The sequence below is a fragment of the Glycine soja genome, chromosome 10 (genome assembly GCF_004193775.1).
Source record: "Glycine soja cultivar W05 chromosome 10, ASM419377v2, whole genome shotgun sequence".
NCBI classification, from domain to species: Eukaryota; Viridiplantae; Streptophyta; class Magnoliopsida; order Fabales; family Fabaceae; genus Glycine; species Glycine soja.
The window spans coordinates 2,437,046-2,454,459 of record NC_041011.1 but is presented as its reverse complement, the minus strand read 5'-3'; the positions used below and the strand labels follow the sequence as shown (position 1 = coordinate 2,454,459).

At 31.7% G+C, this 17,414-nt stretch overlaps 1 protein-coding gene across 4 annotated transcripts; it reads right to left on the bottom strand.

The window, feature by feature from the left end:
- Positions 1 to 290: 290 nt before the first annotated feature.
- LOC114372106 (protein TIME FOR COFFEE-like) lies at positions 291 to 5,804 on the bottom strand. 4 transcript variants are annotated; one of them, XM_028329512.1, is made up of 12 exons: positions 5,544 to 5,804; positions 5,161 to 5,472; positions 4,909 to 5,057; positions 4,678 to 4,828; positions 4,339 to 4,585; positions 4,182 to 4,242; positions 4,001 to 4,099; positions 3,685 to 3,913; positions 3,498 to 3,564; positions 3,298 to 3,361; positions 2,757 to 3,140; positions 291 to 2,630 (listed from the first exon to the last, which is right to left on the bottom strand). In XM_028329512.1, the coding sequence occupies exons 1-12, from the start codon at positions 5,641 to 5,643 to the stop codon at positions 879 to 881; spliced, it is 3,615 nt and encodes a 1,204-aa protein (XP_028185313.1). In that variant the 5' UTR covers positions 5,644 to 5,804; the 3' UTR covers positions 291 to 878. The 4 variants fall into 4 exon arrangements, with proteins under 4 accessions (XP_028185313.1, XP_028185315.1, XP_028185314.1 ...); XM_028329514.1 differs by having other exon boundaries at positions 3,685 to 3,910; XM_028329513.1 differs by having other exon boundaries at positions 4,001 to 4,096.
- Between the last annotated feature and the right edge of the window lie 11,610 nt (positions 5,805 to 17,414).

Sequence of the window (17,414 nt, the reverse complement as noted above, 5' to 3'; positions counted from 1 at the left end):
ACCGTGCAATACCTTGTAAATAGTAGGTCTACACGGGGCCTCTCTCTTCGAGAGGACGCACGCGAGCCTCGGCCATCATCATCATTCATCATTCATCATATCATGTTTTGATGTTCATAGCCAAGGAATGCTAGCTGCTGAGTTCTCAGGGAAATTGAGGCTGCATTGAATAAAAAATCGAACAACACGGAAAGAAACAAGGAAACGCCAAAAAGCAAAAGAAAGAACCATTCCCGGAAATTTAGCATTCTCATTTGTTGTGTTCTCTCTCAAGTCTCAATCTCAATCTCTCAATGTCCCAACGATCCACCCTCTCTATTAATAACAAAATTATAAGAAATAATTGCAGTTTTTTTCATTAAAAAATGAATCTAAGTACATCTTTTGCTATGGGAGCTAAAAAAAAATCATAATTATATACACATGATAGAATTGCCTTAATATGTCAAATTAATTGGATTCCACGAGAACTTAAAGGCCAGGCCTTCCAGAAGCTACCAACCAAGAAATATGACAAGATAATGGTACTTACTATTTCAAAATTGCAGGCCTAATGGATCCCAACTCCCTTTCATTCCTCCCACCAACAAATGTCATACCATGTGCCCTGTCAACACTAATATTGAGTTGAGCATAATATCCCACATCAACATTGCTTTTTACACCTCTCATATCATTGCCACCTTAGAAAAGAGATGCAAGCAAAACTCCAGCATCTGGCTGCCAAAACTTTTTTTCTTCAATCTTTCTGAGCAGCCTGAATTGTTATTGAACATGAAGCAGAGCAGCATGGGCCTCCAGAACATATGATTAGGAGTGCAATTGCAAGAAATTCCTTCAATCGGAGGGGGGGGGGGGGGCAGTGTATGACTTGGTTTCTAATACTTTAGCTCTGATAGGTGGCTGGGGCATGAACTTAATATTGACGGGACATTTCTCCCACAAACTGGAGAAGATTTTTGGCCACTCCCAGCAGAATTTTCAGTTTGTTGCAGTTGTGAAGCGTTCACCGACGAACTAACTTTACTTCCTTCTGAATTTGACTTCGCATTGCCCCCACTGTATGGAGTTCCTTGAGCTGTTGCGCATAAAGGATGGTTGTTATTGAGTAGTGGTTGCCCTTGGGGTGGCAGGGGCGTTATGTAATTTCCCCCAAAAGAAATTTGCATATGACCTGGCAAAACTCTCCCTTGTTCCTGGGAAAAACTTTTGAGGGTTGGAGCATTAGATGTTATGACAGATGAGTGATGAATATGAGAATCTGCAGTTCTACTCGAGGCCTTAGTGTGAGAAGCTTGGTTAGAACTCTTGCATTGAGAAGGAGTTTGTGAGAAAACGGGGGCATTGTTTCCAAATTTTGCAGCTGGAGTGTTGTTGGCAGGTGGTGCTTTATATCGAGTTGCCATAGCAGCTTGCTGCTGTTGCATAGCATGCTGCTTTGGAAGCTGAAGCAAATGTGGTGGTTGTTGAGAACTTAAAGCATTACTAGAGAGTGGCACACTTGTTATTGCAGTTGAAGCAATGGTGTGATTAGACCAGTTTCCATTCGCAGTAGATAGCATAAAGTTAAGATTCTTTGATGAATTATCAAAAACAAGGGTGGTTGGCCCATTGCTGGAAGACTGAGCACGAGAGATTTTCTTTTCATCATCTTGGTGTGAAGAATTTCCTCCACTCTTTGCTTCAGTAATTGAATAAGTCTTTTGCTGAGTAGTCTGAGGTGTGCTTGCAGCTTGATATCCTTGCCATGCTATATCAGGCAGGCTTTGAAGTATCACAGGATTCTGTGCCATGGATGAGAAGTTAAGGTTTGAAGGAACACTGGTCCCATTAAATGCAGCAAATGATATGGCAAATGCTTGAGATGGTATATTCTCTACTCCTCCCTTTAAAGCCTGTTGCTTTTGTTGTTTGTCACCAAAACTTCCACCATTGCCAACAATATCCGATGTTGCAGATGGCTTAAAAGAAAAGTTCACTGGCTGCACTGGAATTGTACAGTTCTGGCCATGCACATTCTTCTGTGAGTAAGATGTTCGATTAGCAACAGAAGGTGCATTCCCTCCACCCATCTCAGTCTCATGCTTGCAAAGATGAGACAGTGAAGTCTGTCGCTTTTGTGACTGCTGCTCCATAGTTGTAGAGGTCAAAATATTACTGCCATTAACTTGTGCACCTGGTGACTGTTTATGAGATGATGAACTACTTGATGTGCTAGCATTAAGATAACTTGGTTGAACCAGTGCTTGTGACTGAGGGTGCTGTTGTGGATGGAACATTTGAGAAGAGTAGAAAGGCCCACTAAGTACATGTGTTGCTTGTGGAGGGCTCGGACCTCTGATTGCCGTGGTTGCTCCAAGAGAAGTTGAAAAAGGGAATGAATACCCATTATTGTGAACTATTGTCATATACGGAGAAGAACCATTGGCTGAAAAATTTGGGTAGCTAAAGCTTATTCCAGGAGCAACAACTGGCAAAGTTGAGGAGGTACCAGGAGATCCGCCAACTGAACTATGGAATTTATTATATGAGGAAGTGCTGTTAGGGGAATTCACAGCTCCTGCCTGATTAGTAGTTGCTGTAACTGACGCTTGATGCTGGCCTGGAGGATAGAGGAAAGCAGGACCATGCTACATTCAAAATTAAAGCACATTAGACATTACTTTCCAAAATAAGAGCCATCAATAAAATCAGTAAAAATAGATAACACTCTTATTTTTTAGCTGTATATATGCAATTAAATGAGAAGACCATACCACTAGATTACCAGTTGGCCCAGGATTTGGACCTTGCTGGAGCACAAGCTGCACCCTATGAGCTGAATCCATTGGGTTGGAATTATTAGAACATTTGGCAGCAGTAAGACTAGGATTGCTGGTCACGGCCCAGCCTTTCTCTTGTGAAGCATTTTGGTTTACAATTGGCAAGTGTTTTTGAGATTGCTTCCCAATGGCCATACTTTCTGCAGAGGGCACACAGTTGACATTGTTGGGCTTTGTGCTACACAGAGAACCAGAGCCAATAGCTGCTGGCAAAGACGGGTTCATCTTTGTAAACTGCTGGTGTAAGATGTTACAAGCAATGTAATAATGGGTTGCACATCTCTTTGGTTTCCGTTGAGATAGGACAAAATTTGCATGCTGCACATTTGAATTATGAAGGAAATGAGCAGGGTATCATAAAAAATGGTATCTTTAAAAATGGATAGGTTGGAAGTTAATATATTGACACTCGGTTAGAATAAATTTTGGACTCGCATAAGTACAACTAGAAAAAATTGTGAGAGATTATAATTACCTTTAGTGTCAATGATCCTGTGGTTTTGTCCGTCTTTGCAACTGGCTGCAAGTGCGGCTTGTATCTGCCAATCATAGTTATCGACCTTAGCAAAGTCACATTATTTGCTATAACCAAACATAAAGTAGAATTTGGGAAGTATAAGAATGATGAGAAGGGCATATTCCTAGGGAAGTGATTATCTAATAATAGACTAATACCCAGTGGGAGAGAGACTGCTCTGCCGTCCTGATTCAGATGTTGATAAAGGCATTGAAGTAGATTGAACTGGAGATGGAAAGAAACATTAGAGACTTCTAATTAACAAAAGGGTCGCGATCAGAGTTGACATACTATGCATATCTGAATAAAATAATAATAAAAAGTGAAAAATATGAAATTAGTTACCGGTTTTCTCTTCTTTGGGATTTGATGATATACTAGCTAGTTCCTTATTCCTATCCTGCTCTTCTAATTTATTGTTTGTCTTTATGTCATGGACATTGTTTTTCTTCTCCAAATCATGTTTTAGCACATCCAACTTCTCCATAAATGTGACCATTTTAGCCTCTTCAATTTCCTCTGGAATTTTCTCCTTCTTAACTGGTCTTTCCACCTTGACACTATTTTCCTTCTTCTGCATCAAAATTGCGACGAGTTTGATCACGAAACAGAAAAATGAGCAAGTGAAAATAATTTAAAGATATACAGTCAACCTACTCACCATTTCCACATCCAGTGCCAAAGCTTTAGTTTCTAATATGAAATCACCCCTTGACAAGTCATCCCCTTCTGGGGACAGCCCCATGGGAGGAGGAGCCTGCTGGAAAGCCACTCTTCAGATATTTGACAGCAAAAACAAAGGAAAAAAATATAACCGGAAAGTGAAGAACTAAGATTCTCACCATCAGATCTATCTCAAACTTGCCTACTAGTTGGGCGTTGGCATCTGGAACAGCAGAGATCCTAATAAATTGAACCATAACGAAATTGGGATATTGATCAGATATCAAAATAAGTTTAGCCGACAAAGCAAAAAAACTTTCATTCATTGGTGCTCACACTCTGTTTGAAGCTGAATATGGTTTCTCAGTATCCAACTCGGAGCATGATGGCGATTCCCTAGTAGGGGAAACCGATCTTCCATCTGCTGAAGCATCCCCAATGTTCTCTTTTGGTGCCTCTATTGATGGACCAACATGATAATCCACATCAGCAGGTTGCTCAATCTGAATCCTGCTTAACTCTTCAGTTGAATTATTTGAAAACAGGGTGGAAGAATTGTTGTTGTCTTCCATTTTCTTCTTCTCTGTAATAAAAGTGCCAATGAAAAAAGTCAAAAAAGAAAAGAAAAGAAGAACAAGCACGTAAAAGAGAAAATCAACTGATATTGAAACCCACCAGCATCATCAGAGGGACTGACGCTTGCTTCAAGCTTTATAGAAGACTCGTGGTTCTTCGAAGTCTTCAAGCCGTACAAAAGCTCAGCTATCTCAATCTCGATGTCTGATGAAGACGATTTGGATGTCTTAGAAACAGGTTCAATCTCTTTCTGCAACATAATAACACACACCTCAGAACTTAACTCTAAAAAAGAAAAACTCGAAATAGAAACAAAAAACTCGTGCAGACCATCTTCTTCCTGAGAGAAACATTCGAAGAAGAAGGTGAGGTCGGTTCAACACTCTGTCCTCCGGGGGAATTCGATCGCTGCCGGAAATTCAGCTCCTCCCCGCCGCTGCTTGCGGAAATCCAACTTTCGTAAGACCTTTTCGCAGAGGCTGCAGAAACACATCAAACACCGAAAAAACAAATAAAAACAGTAAAAGTCAGTTACCGGAGACAACAAAATGAAAGTGGAAAAGTATTAATATCGTCGCAAACCTGAACGAGCCTTCCTCGGAACGCTCACGCCGATCATCTCCTCCGTTATCTTGAACGGCGGCGGTTTCGCTGACGTGAAGCTCCGGCGATGGATTTGATCGGAGGCGAACGATGTCGTCGTATTATTAAGAGAACGGATCTTAGAAACACCAACGTCTAAAACGTCGTCATCTTGCTCGTTTCCGACGCTCTCTTCGGTGCTTTGCGAGTGAGAGCCTATCCTCCTCTTACTCCTGTTCGCCGAATCCCTATCTCTATCTCGATTCCTTCCTCTCTTACTCGTACCTTCTCTCAATTCCACAGCTCCTTCCTCTGTCACGGAACAGAAATCGTGTAAGAAACAACACACAGAAGATAAATAAGAAGAAAATGTATTAATATACCGGAAGAGTCTCTGAGAGCAATAGTTCGATGTCTGCGTTTGGGAAATCCGTTGGTGGAGGTGGTCATGGATGATCTTCTGGATTCTCTGGTTCTATCCATGATCTTCTTCTTTCTTCTCTCATGTAATCAAAACCACTTTCTAACACCAGCGACGGCGAGTCACCGGAATTCCGCCATTAACGGCGGCGCTCAAACTTTGCAGAGCCTTACACTTCTCTCTTCTCTTCTATGCTCTCTCTCTTTCTATTTATTTTCATTCTGTTCGCTTTATTTGAAGGGATAATAATTATTAAATGCAATAATTAATTGATTAATTAATAATCTGATCTTTCCCTTTTCCATATGCGTGTGGAAAAGGAGAAATTGTTAGAATGTTTCACTTTCACTATTCACACATCACACTCGCGCAGGAAGGGACGGCTGGGATTTGCGGATGAGACTTTCGGCGCAAGCATCGCCGTTGGATGGGTCCCGATCAGACGGTGGTGGCTTGGCAGTGCCAACATGGCAGAGAATGGAATGGCAACTTAAAGTGGGCATGTCTCACTTTATTTATATCTTTTTCCTCTTTCCACAATAATAATATAAATTAAATTCTCACGCGATTATGATGCGCGTGTAGGCACGTGTCGGCACACTCAGGCCCCAGCTCAGCCGAAGTGGGGTGCAGTTGGGTAGGGTGAATAATATAAAATAGAAAGTGGTAAGTACTAGTATTACTAAACTACCAAGAGTTCTTAAATTAAATTATAATTTATAGTTAAATATTGAAATGAGGATGAGGATCACCCATTGTGACAGGATTGAGTCTCTACAATTTTGAATTTAAATTTAAACATATTTTTATAAACTGAGTCACACGTATTTTTATATAAACTATTTAATTATCTTTTTAGTATTCTTTGTTCTTAAATTAAATTATAATTTAATAACTTAATTAATAAAAGATATATTTTATACAGAATTATTAATTATTAATAATAATGAAAAACATACTCATTTTGTATATAAAAAGAGATAAATAAATAAATACATTAATGAATGAATGAATGGTTGTCTAATGTCATTATGTCGCTCATTTTATCAATGCCATTAATTAACGCAATGTTCATTAAAAAACGAAACCGAAGACCAAGTAGGTTATATTATAGTCAGACATATCAAAGCAAAGATTCAAACAAGATTATTTTAAAAAAGAATTAAACTTTAAGCAATTCGATACTGTACAATATAATACATAGCTATGAGATGAATGCAACAAACAGAAAAAATATGAAGATTAAACTATAGCAACGTAGTAGTTTTCAATCTTGGAATAAAATTAAGAATAATGTGTTGAAGGAAAAACCTATGTCGTCCAAGATATAATACAGCTAGAAAACTTCGTATATTCTCAATTAATCACTAAGAGTTTATTTTTATTTTTTCACTTTGAAGTCTCTTCTTCGTAAGGTAAATATAGATTTTTAGTTTATTGAAATATGCAAACTACTAATATTTTTTGTTTATGAAAGATATAGATTTCATAATGAAAAGTTAAAATTTGTATTAGTAAAAAGGTTGGTTCAACTAAAAGGACTACTTCTTGTAATATAAATTTGGATTCTTATTAAAATAATATTTACATTTTTAATATGTGTAGTGTCTCAAATAAAATTGTGTCTAAAAAATATATATGTGGAAATTGTGACTATTTATGTCAAATACTTATAAAATCAGTGAATAAACATATATATATATATATATATATATATATATATATATATAATATTAAAAAAACGTGTATGTAAATGTATGGGCAACTGTGTGTAAAGTTTCTTAATACATTACATACATGTTTGGATGTTTGAAGTTGAAAATATTATGTTAGCATTCCACTTTAAAATTAAAAAATAAAGGTAAAATTACATTTTTGATTTCTTAATTTATTTCCAATTTTAGATTTGGTCTCCCTATAATTTAATTCATAAATTTGGTTTTCAGTTTTATAAATTCTTACAAAATTAGTCCTGGAAGCCTGATTTAGAAGTTAATTGTTAACCTCAGACATTGACTTTTATATGTCCACGCGTCAATGTCACATGTCAATGTCTCAGTGGTTCCCTGTAAAAGTTTTATTTTTTGTAGGTAAAATTGTATTTTTTGTCTCCTAGTTTTATTCCAATTTCGATTTTAGTTTCCTTATAATTTAATTCACACATTTGGTCCCCTAGATTTATAAATTATTCTTGCAAAATTGGTCTTCTGAATTTATAAAGGGATTTATAAAATTGGGAGACCAAATGTGTGAATTAAACTATAGGAAAACTAAATTCAAAATTGGAATAAAATTGAGAGATCAAAAGTGCAATTTTACCTAAAAAAATGAAGTCTTTATGGGGAACCACTGACACGTGACATTAACACGGGGTAGTCACACGTGGCATGACATGTGACCGTCAACGTCTGAGGTTAACGGTCAACGTCCAAATCGAACTTCCAAGACCAATCTTGCAATGATTTATAAAATTGAGAAACTAAATTTGTAAATTAAAGTATTGGGGACCAAATCCATAATTAGAGATAAAGTGAAAATTTTGATTCCTTTACAAAAATATTTTTACCTCAAACATAATTTTGTACCGAGGACCCAACATCCACTTAATCTTACTCGTATTTCATAGCTCACAAAAATTGGCATCATTTTCGCAATGTCCAACTTTATTAAATTGTAAAGTAGCCAACCCTTCTAGTTTCTTCCATGTTCTAAGTAGGCAAGATTGTGATTTTTCAATTTTTTTTAATTCCCTTCCTTAATCTCGCTGCTTGTATTGTCATATAAAAAATTATCTACATAATTACTTAGTTTAATTGTACTATCATTTAAAATTCACCAGCTGCCTTATTCATTCACATATAACTCTTTTAAAATATTACGAGGATGACAATGACATTCATACATTGTTAATTAATTAAAATATTCATCGAATACTGTTGAATAATTTCAGATTAATTGCACGTATCGGTCAATGGTCAATCTTATAATAAAAATATGTAGTAATATATTAAGAAAATACAATCATACTATTATTTAATCATATTTAAAAACTATAAAAGCATATGCACTTGGTATAATAATAAAGTTAACATGTTTTAATTGCAATTATAAAGAACTCATTTCCGAAAAGAGGAAGAATTCATAACATGATTATCTATGTTTGAAATGCTTATTTTTAATAATTAAGAATATAATTAAGTTTTTTTTTGAAAATAAAGACATTTTCATTTCTTCAAGGAAAAGTTAAAGAAAAAAAGGAGGTGACACAAAAATATCTTGTGGCATAGTATGAGGGTAGAGGAATAGAATATAATATAGGGGGAAATTGAAATTGAAGATAAATATTGAAAAAGACATGAGGAGGAGGAGGAGATGGAATGGTGATTGATGGTGAAGTGGGTGGTTTGGCTTCCCAAAGGGAGGAGTGAGTCAAACATATACTATTAATAAATTAAGTTAATTAATAAATGGTACTATAATCAATACTAGCAGTTTAGTATTATTCTAATAACCCATTCCCACGGGGATGCATTGTGGGACCTGACTGGTCTGCAAAAGTGGGGACCCACCACTTTAAAATCCTAAGTGACACCTCTCTTTCCTTTGTTTTGCTTTTTTCTGATTGTCGTCCTATGTGGCACCGCCAACCATCAACATCGTGTTTCCAACCGACTCTTATGAACCGTACGATTACTGGCTTCAGAAAATTAGGATTTTCAGAGCTAGGCACATGGATGCTAGTGGGCCAGCAATCATCAAAGCCGATTAGAACCCTCCTATCAACATATTCTTTAACATTTTTTTCTATTAAGGTAAATAACTAAATTTATCGGTAATGATAAATTATTTTAAAAAAATAAGAAATTTAAATTTAATTTTTAAATATGTAAATAAATATGACAAATTAGTGTCACAGATAATTTAATAATAAATTAATTCTTAAATTTTATAATTTAATTAAAATTAATTTTTAAAAATATATTTTATTTTCAAATTGATTTTTAAATATTACAATTTAATGATAAAATAATCTCATAAATTTAATAATATATTAAAATAGTATACTTTTATAACTAAATTTATATTTTTTATTTTTTAAAGATCAATTTATCAGCATATTACACTTTTAAGAATGAATTTATTTATGTATCCTTATTATTATTATTATTCTCAAAATTTATTGAATAAAAAATCAAAATTATTAATATAATTTTAATTTTGATTAATAAAAAAAACCTGTTAAGGAACGTGCTAGAAAATAAATTATTAATTTTTAAGGCAATTATCAACTTGTTTCCCTTTTTTTTTAAGGTTACATGGTACTTTTCTTGGAGAGATGTAATACTTGTATATTTCAATTTTGGAGTGTACGCATAAAGGAAAGACAGAAGATAAAAGAAATAGATAAATTTTTAGATATGAAAAGTAATGTAATAAAAAATGAAAAATAGATAAGAATAAAGTTAGCATATGAAACTGTAAATTAGTTTTTTTCATGCAAACTTGGAAAAAAATTATACATTTTTTTATTAAAAACAATTTTTAATTAGCTTAAAATTAAATTGTAACGGTTGAGAATATTTATATTCATAATTTTATATTATATATCAATTAAAAATTAATACAAATAATTGTCCTTGCTATTTGTTAAAGAAATAAACTTTATTCTACAAAAGAATCACCACAATATAATATATTTATTACAATAATAATAAAAAGGATAACTATTCCACTTTCGTTTGAGCATGTCCCACTTCCATGCTAACAAATTATGGGTCATTTGGAATATCTCATATTATAAATACTTGTGTGAGTATGTGAGGGAATTTATGAAAACAATTTATGTTATGTCCATAAACTGTTTTCAGTTTATTTCAATAAGTTTTCCACAATAGTTTATAAAAACAATTTAGAATTTATATAAAAACAATTTTTAACTCTAAAACAACTTATACATAAGTACTTGTGTAAATAAGTTATTAAGTAAGTTGTTTATTCAAATAGAGCTTTAGCATACTTTAACTTTGTGTTCCAAATCTTCCACATTCATTTTCATTTGATGTCAAAGCTTTTAATAACAATGACCCTCTCTAGGTTGCTCATAACAACCTTCTGTATCACTATTACTATTCACATTATTTTTCTCTTATGGGCTATAAATGTAAGTGGTTTATTAAAATTCCTAAAAACTATTTTTTTCATACGAAATATCTTTTTTAATATTTTTTATTACTTTATTAATTTTTTTCTTATTATCCTCTTAACAAAGGGAATAATAAGTTAATATAAACAAAGTAAAATTTGTAATAAATGCAAGGTTTACATATTAATAAACATAGGATAATAAACTACATCAACGGTCTAGTGATGGACCACTTTTTAACGTGGTTGATGGTAGAAGTCATTAACATTAACTTTCCATAGGCTCAAAGAGTTTGATGTGGCCTAATTTTCTGTTTAACGAACTATTTTATACTTGAGAAAGTGGTTCAAATTGCTTGGTAAGAAGGGTGAGTTCAACATTTTAAATAAATGAGATGGATAATTTTTAAGATGTTTATTTCCTCTGTATTTAGAGTTACACAAAAAACTATGCCCCCTTATTTTAACTCAAATAAAATTTCTATAAGGCTTTTAAGTTTTAAGTCATATTTTCCCTCTAGTTTTATTTATCTTGTAGCATTAATATATTTAATCTTTTTTTATCACTCTAATAAAGTCTCGTGAACATTTTTCCTCCCCAAATAGTATCACGAAAATTTCAAATGGAAGATATCCCTTTTGCCACAAGGTTTAATGAGTATAATTTTCCTTATTGTTTTCATTTAATAAATTGACAACAATTAATTAAACAACTCAAACTCAACTAGAAAATAACATTAAAATCATTTAACTAATGTATTATAATTTTCCTTATTGTTTTCGTTTAATCAATGATGCAAGTAAGTTATTTAATGAAAACAATAAAATGCAAAGTATTACACGACTAATCTAGAGTGAACACTCACACTCTTGTACTCAAAGAAGGAGTTGTTTTTTAATATACCTTAAGTATCTATTACGCAAAGATAGTTCTGCTCAAACTGGATATATTTCAATAATTTTTTTGTCTTGAAAAAATAAGTCCTTAACTATTAATTGAACAGTTTTGGTTCATACTTCATAAGCATATGAAGTTGAAAGATGATGCAATCTTCAAAACGCCATCTACTTTAAGTTGAAAGATGTTTTTAAACAATTGGAACATGTTGATTTACCATTTTTTATTATTACTATGATTTTAATTTAATAACAATAATAATAGTATAGTTTCAGAAATTTTGTTAAAAATAATAATTTTTTATTTTATTATTTCCCTGATATTTTAAAATTTTGTAAAATTACAAACAATTCCTCAAATGCCTTCCTATTAAGAATTATTTTTTAAAGCGCGCTTATATTTGTAAGTTACTTATAGGAGTATATCTGCCTCTAACATCATCTAACATTTATATTGAATTTTTAAACCTTATATGCATAAAAAAATTCTCATAAGAACTTGAATGTAAATAAAAGGATTTTTTTTTGTCTTCTTAAAAGCTCAGCCACGTTGTTTATAAAGATGTATATATATTAATTAATTAACTCGAACGGCAGAATACTTATTTATTTCATATAAAGTTACATCACTTACATGGCGAATCTTTTTAGTAAATATAATTATTTTAACGTTTTTTAATAAGTTATTCTTACATATAAAAAGTCTCTCATTAGGAGTTAGGACCGTATTCTACGTTTTCTATAATTTATTTGTTATTCGTGGCAAAATCTGTCCCACGGCCATGGTCCATCTTATCTTGGTGGCAGAAAAAAAATAGTTCGTGACTTTGCGTGGGGTAATTAAATTTGTTGTCAAACATAGTTTAATTCCCTTAATTAAAATCTGTACTTCTAAGATCGTAATTGGTAGAAGATTTAAATTTTTCTTATAAAATAATTTTATTCTCTTTACTTTTTTCCTGCACTCAATGAGAATTCTGTAAGCCATATTCATGTGACAGAACTTTCCCTATACTCTAGCAGTGTCTAATTAAAAATAATCATAAAATATTACAAAATCGACTTAACAAAAAGTGAGAATAAAGTAAAATTTGAGAAATTATTTTATATTTTATTTTAAAGAATAAAGTGATATGTGAAATATTTTAATTGATATATGTAATCTTTTTATTTTAAAAAATTAATAACAAATATTGATTGAACTAAAATTTAAATTTCAGTTGCTTTATATTGCCGTCAATGAACTAATATGACCCTCTATTTACTTGCGTAAAGGGTTGAATATGAAGTTACTTGCGTAAAGGGTTGAATATGAAGTAACTTGAACATACCCTTATAAAGCACACATCTTAGTGTTCAAAAGCATGTTCCTCGATGCACAAAGATGCCTTTATCCTTTTTAATAGATTTGTTTATAGTTAAATCTTCGATTAATCTTTGCATCCTTTGGACAAGAGAAAGGGGCATTATTTTATTAAAAGATTGATAAAAATCAAAGCAAGTATATTTTTCTGACACAAGGAAAAGGAAGCACTATATTTTATTTAATAAAGTACACGTTATTGAAACTGTATTATACAAATATAATGCATGAACAAGTTCTACTACTAAGGCATAAACAAATGATTCAATTATAAGATTGAAAAAAATAACAATAAAAGCGTCCTTCATCGGCTTTCCGACACTTTTTATTTGCATATAATATGATCTGAAAAGCTACGATTGGTATCCCCTTCCTCTTCCACTTGTCTTATACTATTAATTTATTGGTAATGCCCTCATTATTAAGATATAAAACTAAGTTTATGCGCACCTTCAATGAGATTTGGTCATTGATTAATGGGCTCACTCTACCTGCACATGACCAATCGCGATTTGGATGTTAATATAATACTTTTTTAATTAAACTAGCTAATTGAGCTTATTGTATATATTTTGACCTAAGCTAGTTACCATGTATAATAATTTTTTAACGAACATGCACAACTGATGATAAAATAATGACATATATTAGCGGGTTAAGACAAACGCACTCGTTCAACTTAAACAAATAATAAAACCAAAGAAAGAAATCTAATTTTTAATCTTTAATTAATTAAATTTGTTGGATTCAAGTTGTCTTCATACACAAAAGTGGCAATATTAGTTTTATTTGGACGTATCTGTTGATGTGGCAAACACTGGTTGTTCCACATCAGAGTTGTGTTCTTGATTAGTGAAGAGTTCCGGAAATGTGAATTTGTTTCCTTGCTAATCGTGGAGATCGCTATGATTAAGAAATATAATAGCATTTAATTACACTGGGAAGCAACATCAATAAAATATTCATTACTGTTGTACTGTGGGACTATTTTTTGTTTTCAAAGAAAAAGTTCCGATAATGCTTTGTTTTCTTTCTTTCAAGATGAGTTTACGATGACTAAACTATTTAATAATGTTTTTGTAGACTGTAGCAAGCTGTAAATGGAACAACACTCTAGACCAATGTTCAAACAATGTTAGGTTTGTGACTTTATTTTTTATTCATTTAAAATGTAATGTATTTTAAGAAGTTTTCATTTCATTATCACTTATCAACTCTTCACTACACCCGAAATTTGAATATATTCGGATTCCAACGAAGTAAACAAATATTTGGTCAACTGAAATAAGAATTTTAAAAATATATGAAATGAAGGGAACCAAAAGGAAAAGCACTTTCCCAGCGCATGCCTGAAAATCATGAGAGATAACGCATAAGAAATACAAGATGAATTACACAGTATAGGGTGTGTTTTACAAGTCACCCTAGTACATAGTTAAAGGTGGGTTTAAATAAGCTTGTTTGATAAGTAAATTTATTTGAAATTCATTTTTTTGTTTGATAAGTAAATTTATTTGAAATTCCTTTTTTTTTATAAGTAAATAAGCTAGTACATACTTTTTGACGTATTTGTTTTCTTTGTTAATGTGGAATTTGAACAACTATTTTTTAAGATTATTTTGTCTAAATTCAAACTACTTATTTTAATTAATAATTTAATTTTTAATGTTAATTTTAATTAAAATATTTGGGATATTTTTTCAATTAATAAAAATAATTCTATTACCGGTTTTATTGAATAAATGGTAATCAAATTAATTTTTTATAATTTATTTTAAAAAATATTTCAAACTTTTAGAAATGAAAACCGCTTAATATATTATTGCAATTATTTTTGTTTAATATTTTTAAAAAATTTCAAGAAGAAGTATAATCTTTTAAGCTAGTAGAAAGTTTGTCAATTAATAGAGATTAAAAATAGAAAAAATAGGTGTGATATTTTTAATGGAAATAAAAAATTTTATGAAGGTCATTTTAAAAAATAAAACTTCTAATAAACTAATAATTCTTTTTACCACTCTAATAAACTAATATTAGTTGTTACATAACTAGTATTTTTTAAATAATAATACTAAATTAAAATATTGTTTGAAATATCTAGAATTGAGGGTTTACTTACCTTTACATTTTGATTTTTTTTCCTGGATATTTTGGCTTCAGAGTGCCTACCTTTGTTGATCACGTCACTTTGAGTTCTCTATGTTTCGACTGATAAAGACTATCTTAGCGACCGTTGATCATCTGAACGATTTTTAGAACACTTACTAAAATGAATTATTATCTCACCATTGAACTTTTTTGCTGAAAGCGAGATAAAGGAAAAGGAATCAAACATTGAAAAATATTTTGTTAACAATAAAATGAGACAGCAAAAAATATATCTTTTAACTTTAAAGTATATTTTTTAATACATGTATAAAAAAATGATTAAAAAAAAGAATCACGTATGAAGATTATTATGTACAATATCATATGGTAAATTAAGTTTTAATGCTCAAATTGAAACCCGAACAGTGATTTTATGACTTTTTTTTTGTTTTTTTTTATCAAGAAAAAGGTGAATTATCTAAAAAAAATCAAGAAAAAACAAACAACAGACATATCTACAAGCAATCAATGCTATCTGTATCTAAGAAGCTGGATTATCAATTTGACTTTTTCTCTTAATTAGTTTTTTCTTATGATTTTTCTTTCTGTCACATATGAATAAGATATTATTTCTTGTGCCAAAGGGTGTTCAGCTATACCAAATAGTTTCTCCTCTACTTGTGACTCACCTTTATCTTGATGTGTGCTTCGGTGGTCAAAGGAGTATCTCCAAAACGTACTCTGACATTCAAGTGAGGGTTTAAATTAGGATCATAAACTCAATGGCAAAAATATATTCAAATGAACAATAATTTTTATCAAATGATTCTTTCCTTTATATATTAACTTTGTTGGACCTTAAACTTTTGAGCCTAAATCCGTTGATTATCATCTAGATAATACACTCTACAATCATATTTTGGACCCTTAAGCCAATAATTATCAACAACTGGGATTAAGGGTCCTAAGTCGGGTCGAGGGGGTATTCCACTTTGTAAACAAGTAATGTATGACATGTATTTTATTGCAGTTGTGTATTCAGCCGAATACCTATCTGTTATATTTTCATAATTGATTTTAAACCCAAATAAAGGAGAAGATTATGTTGAAGTACTTGACAATCAACATAAAATATTTCGATGTACCATAGATTGTTTGTTTACCATAAATGCTAAGGCTAAATTATTTCCTGGAAGCAACGTGTTGTGTGGCTCAAGAATAGAGTTGAATGAGTTAAGAGCCACTACATTGACATCCAATTCCAAATGTAGTGTTAAAAGAAATCTTATGGTGAATAATATTTTTGAAAGTTTGGTCTTTAAATAAATTTAATGGCGTTTTATCATTTATGTAACCATCCCCTTCTAATAGAATAAGACTTTTTTTTGTTAAAATTGTTGTAGCTGTTTCTTCTAAGTCAACCTTATTTTTGGTCCAGTTTTTCAACTAGGGATAAATGTTAGCCAAGAAAAATAGCTCTGGCACGCTTCCATTTATAAAGAGCTGGATATTTCACATAAAGTTGTAAAAGCCAAAACTCTAAGTAAACTCAAAATGCTTCAATAAATTTAACTCGTAGATTTGTAAATTTTACTTAAGATAAAAATACTATTAAATAAAACTATGATAATATTCAGACATAAGGTAAAATCCCATCACAAGTCATAATATAGACACAAAGACAGAACACATGTCACATGACGAGTTGTTTGATTTTGCTCCAAAACCAATGTAAAAGGATGTCTACAGTCACATCAAATGTCACGGATGTCTGCAGTGGTATCAAATGTCACATTGTCTTTGTATTAGATTTTGCAACATGGTATGTTAGAAGGATATTATAGTGTTCTAAAAGTATTCCATATCAAAGCACAATACTTTATTGTTTGCGCAAATCTTGCTCCCTCAGAATCGGTTGACAATGGATGTTGGTTCACATCTTGTTCCTTCAGACTCGTTGACTCGTTCTTAACTCAATTTTATGTATGTTTGCACTTGTTTACTAGGGACGCATTTAAAAGAACTTATTTATAACTTGGACTTATCTTATGACATAAGGACTTGCGTAAGTGTTTGGGAAGGCTTATGAATACAACTTGTTATATATCCATAAATTGTTTTTAGCTTATCTCAATAAGCACTTCAGAATAACTTATAAAAACAGCTTACAACTTAAATATATGAAAAATAGTTTAACTATATTTGTTTTATGATTAAAAAGCAACATTCTCAAAAAAAAAAAAAATGATTAAAAAGCAACGTATACTCATAGGATAAGTACTTAATTAAGTTATTTACCCGAACGTACCCTACGTCTAAGTTATCCATAAATGAGTCTGACAG

What these genes read in the sequence shown, in the direction of transcription:
- LOC114372106 (XM_028329512.1), bottom strand. Translation starts at nt 5,643, where the DNA reads ATGGATAGAACCAGAGAATCCAGAAGATCATCCATGACCACCTCCACC. An exon ending in AGCAGTCTCTCTCCCACTGG is followed by an intron (nt 3,362 to 3,497) that starts GTATTAGTCTAT and finishes TATGATTGGCAG; the next exon opens with ATACAAGCCGCACTTGCAGC. An exon ending in CAGGATCATTGACACTAAAG is followed by an intron (nt 3,141 to 3,297) that starts GTAATTATAATC and finishes TCAAATGTGCAG; the next exon opens with CATGCAAATTTTGTCCTATC.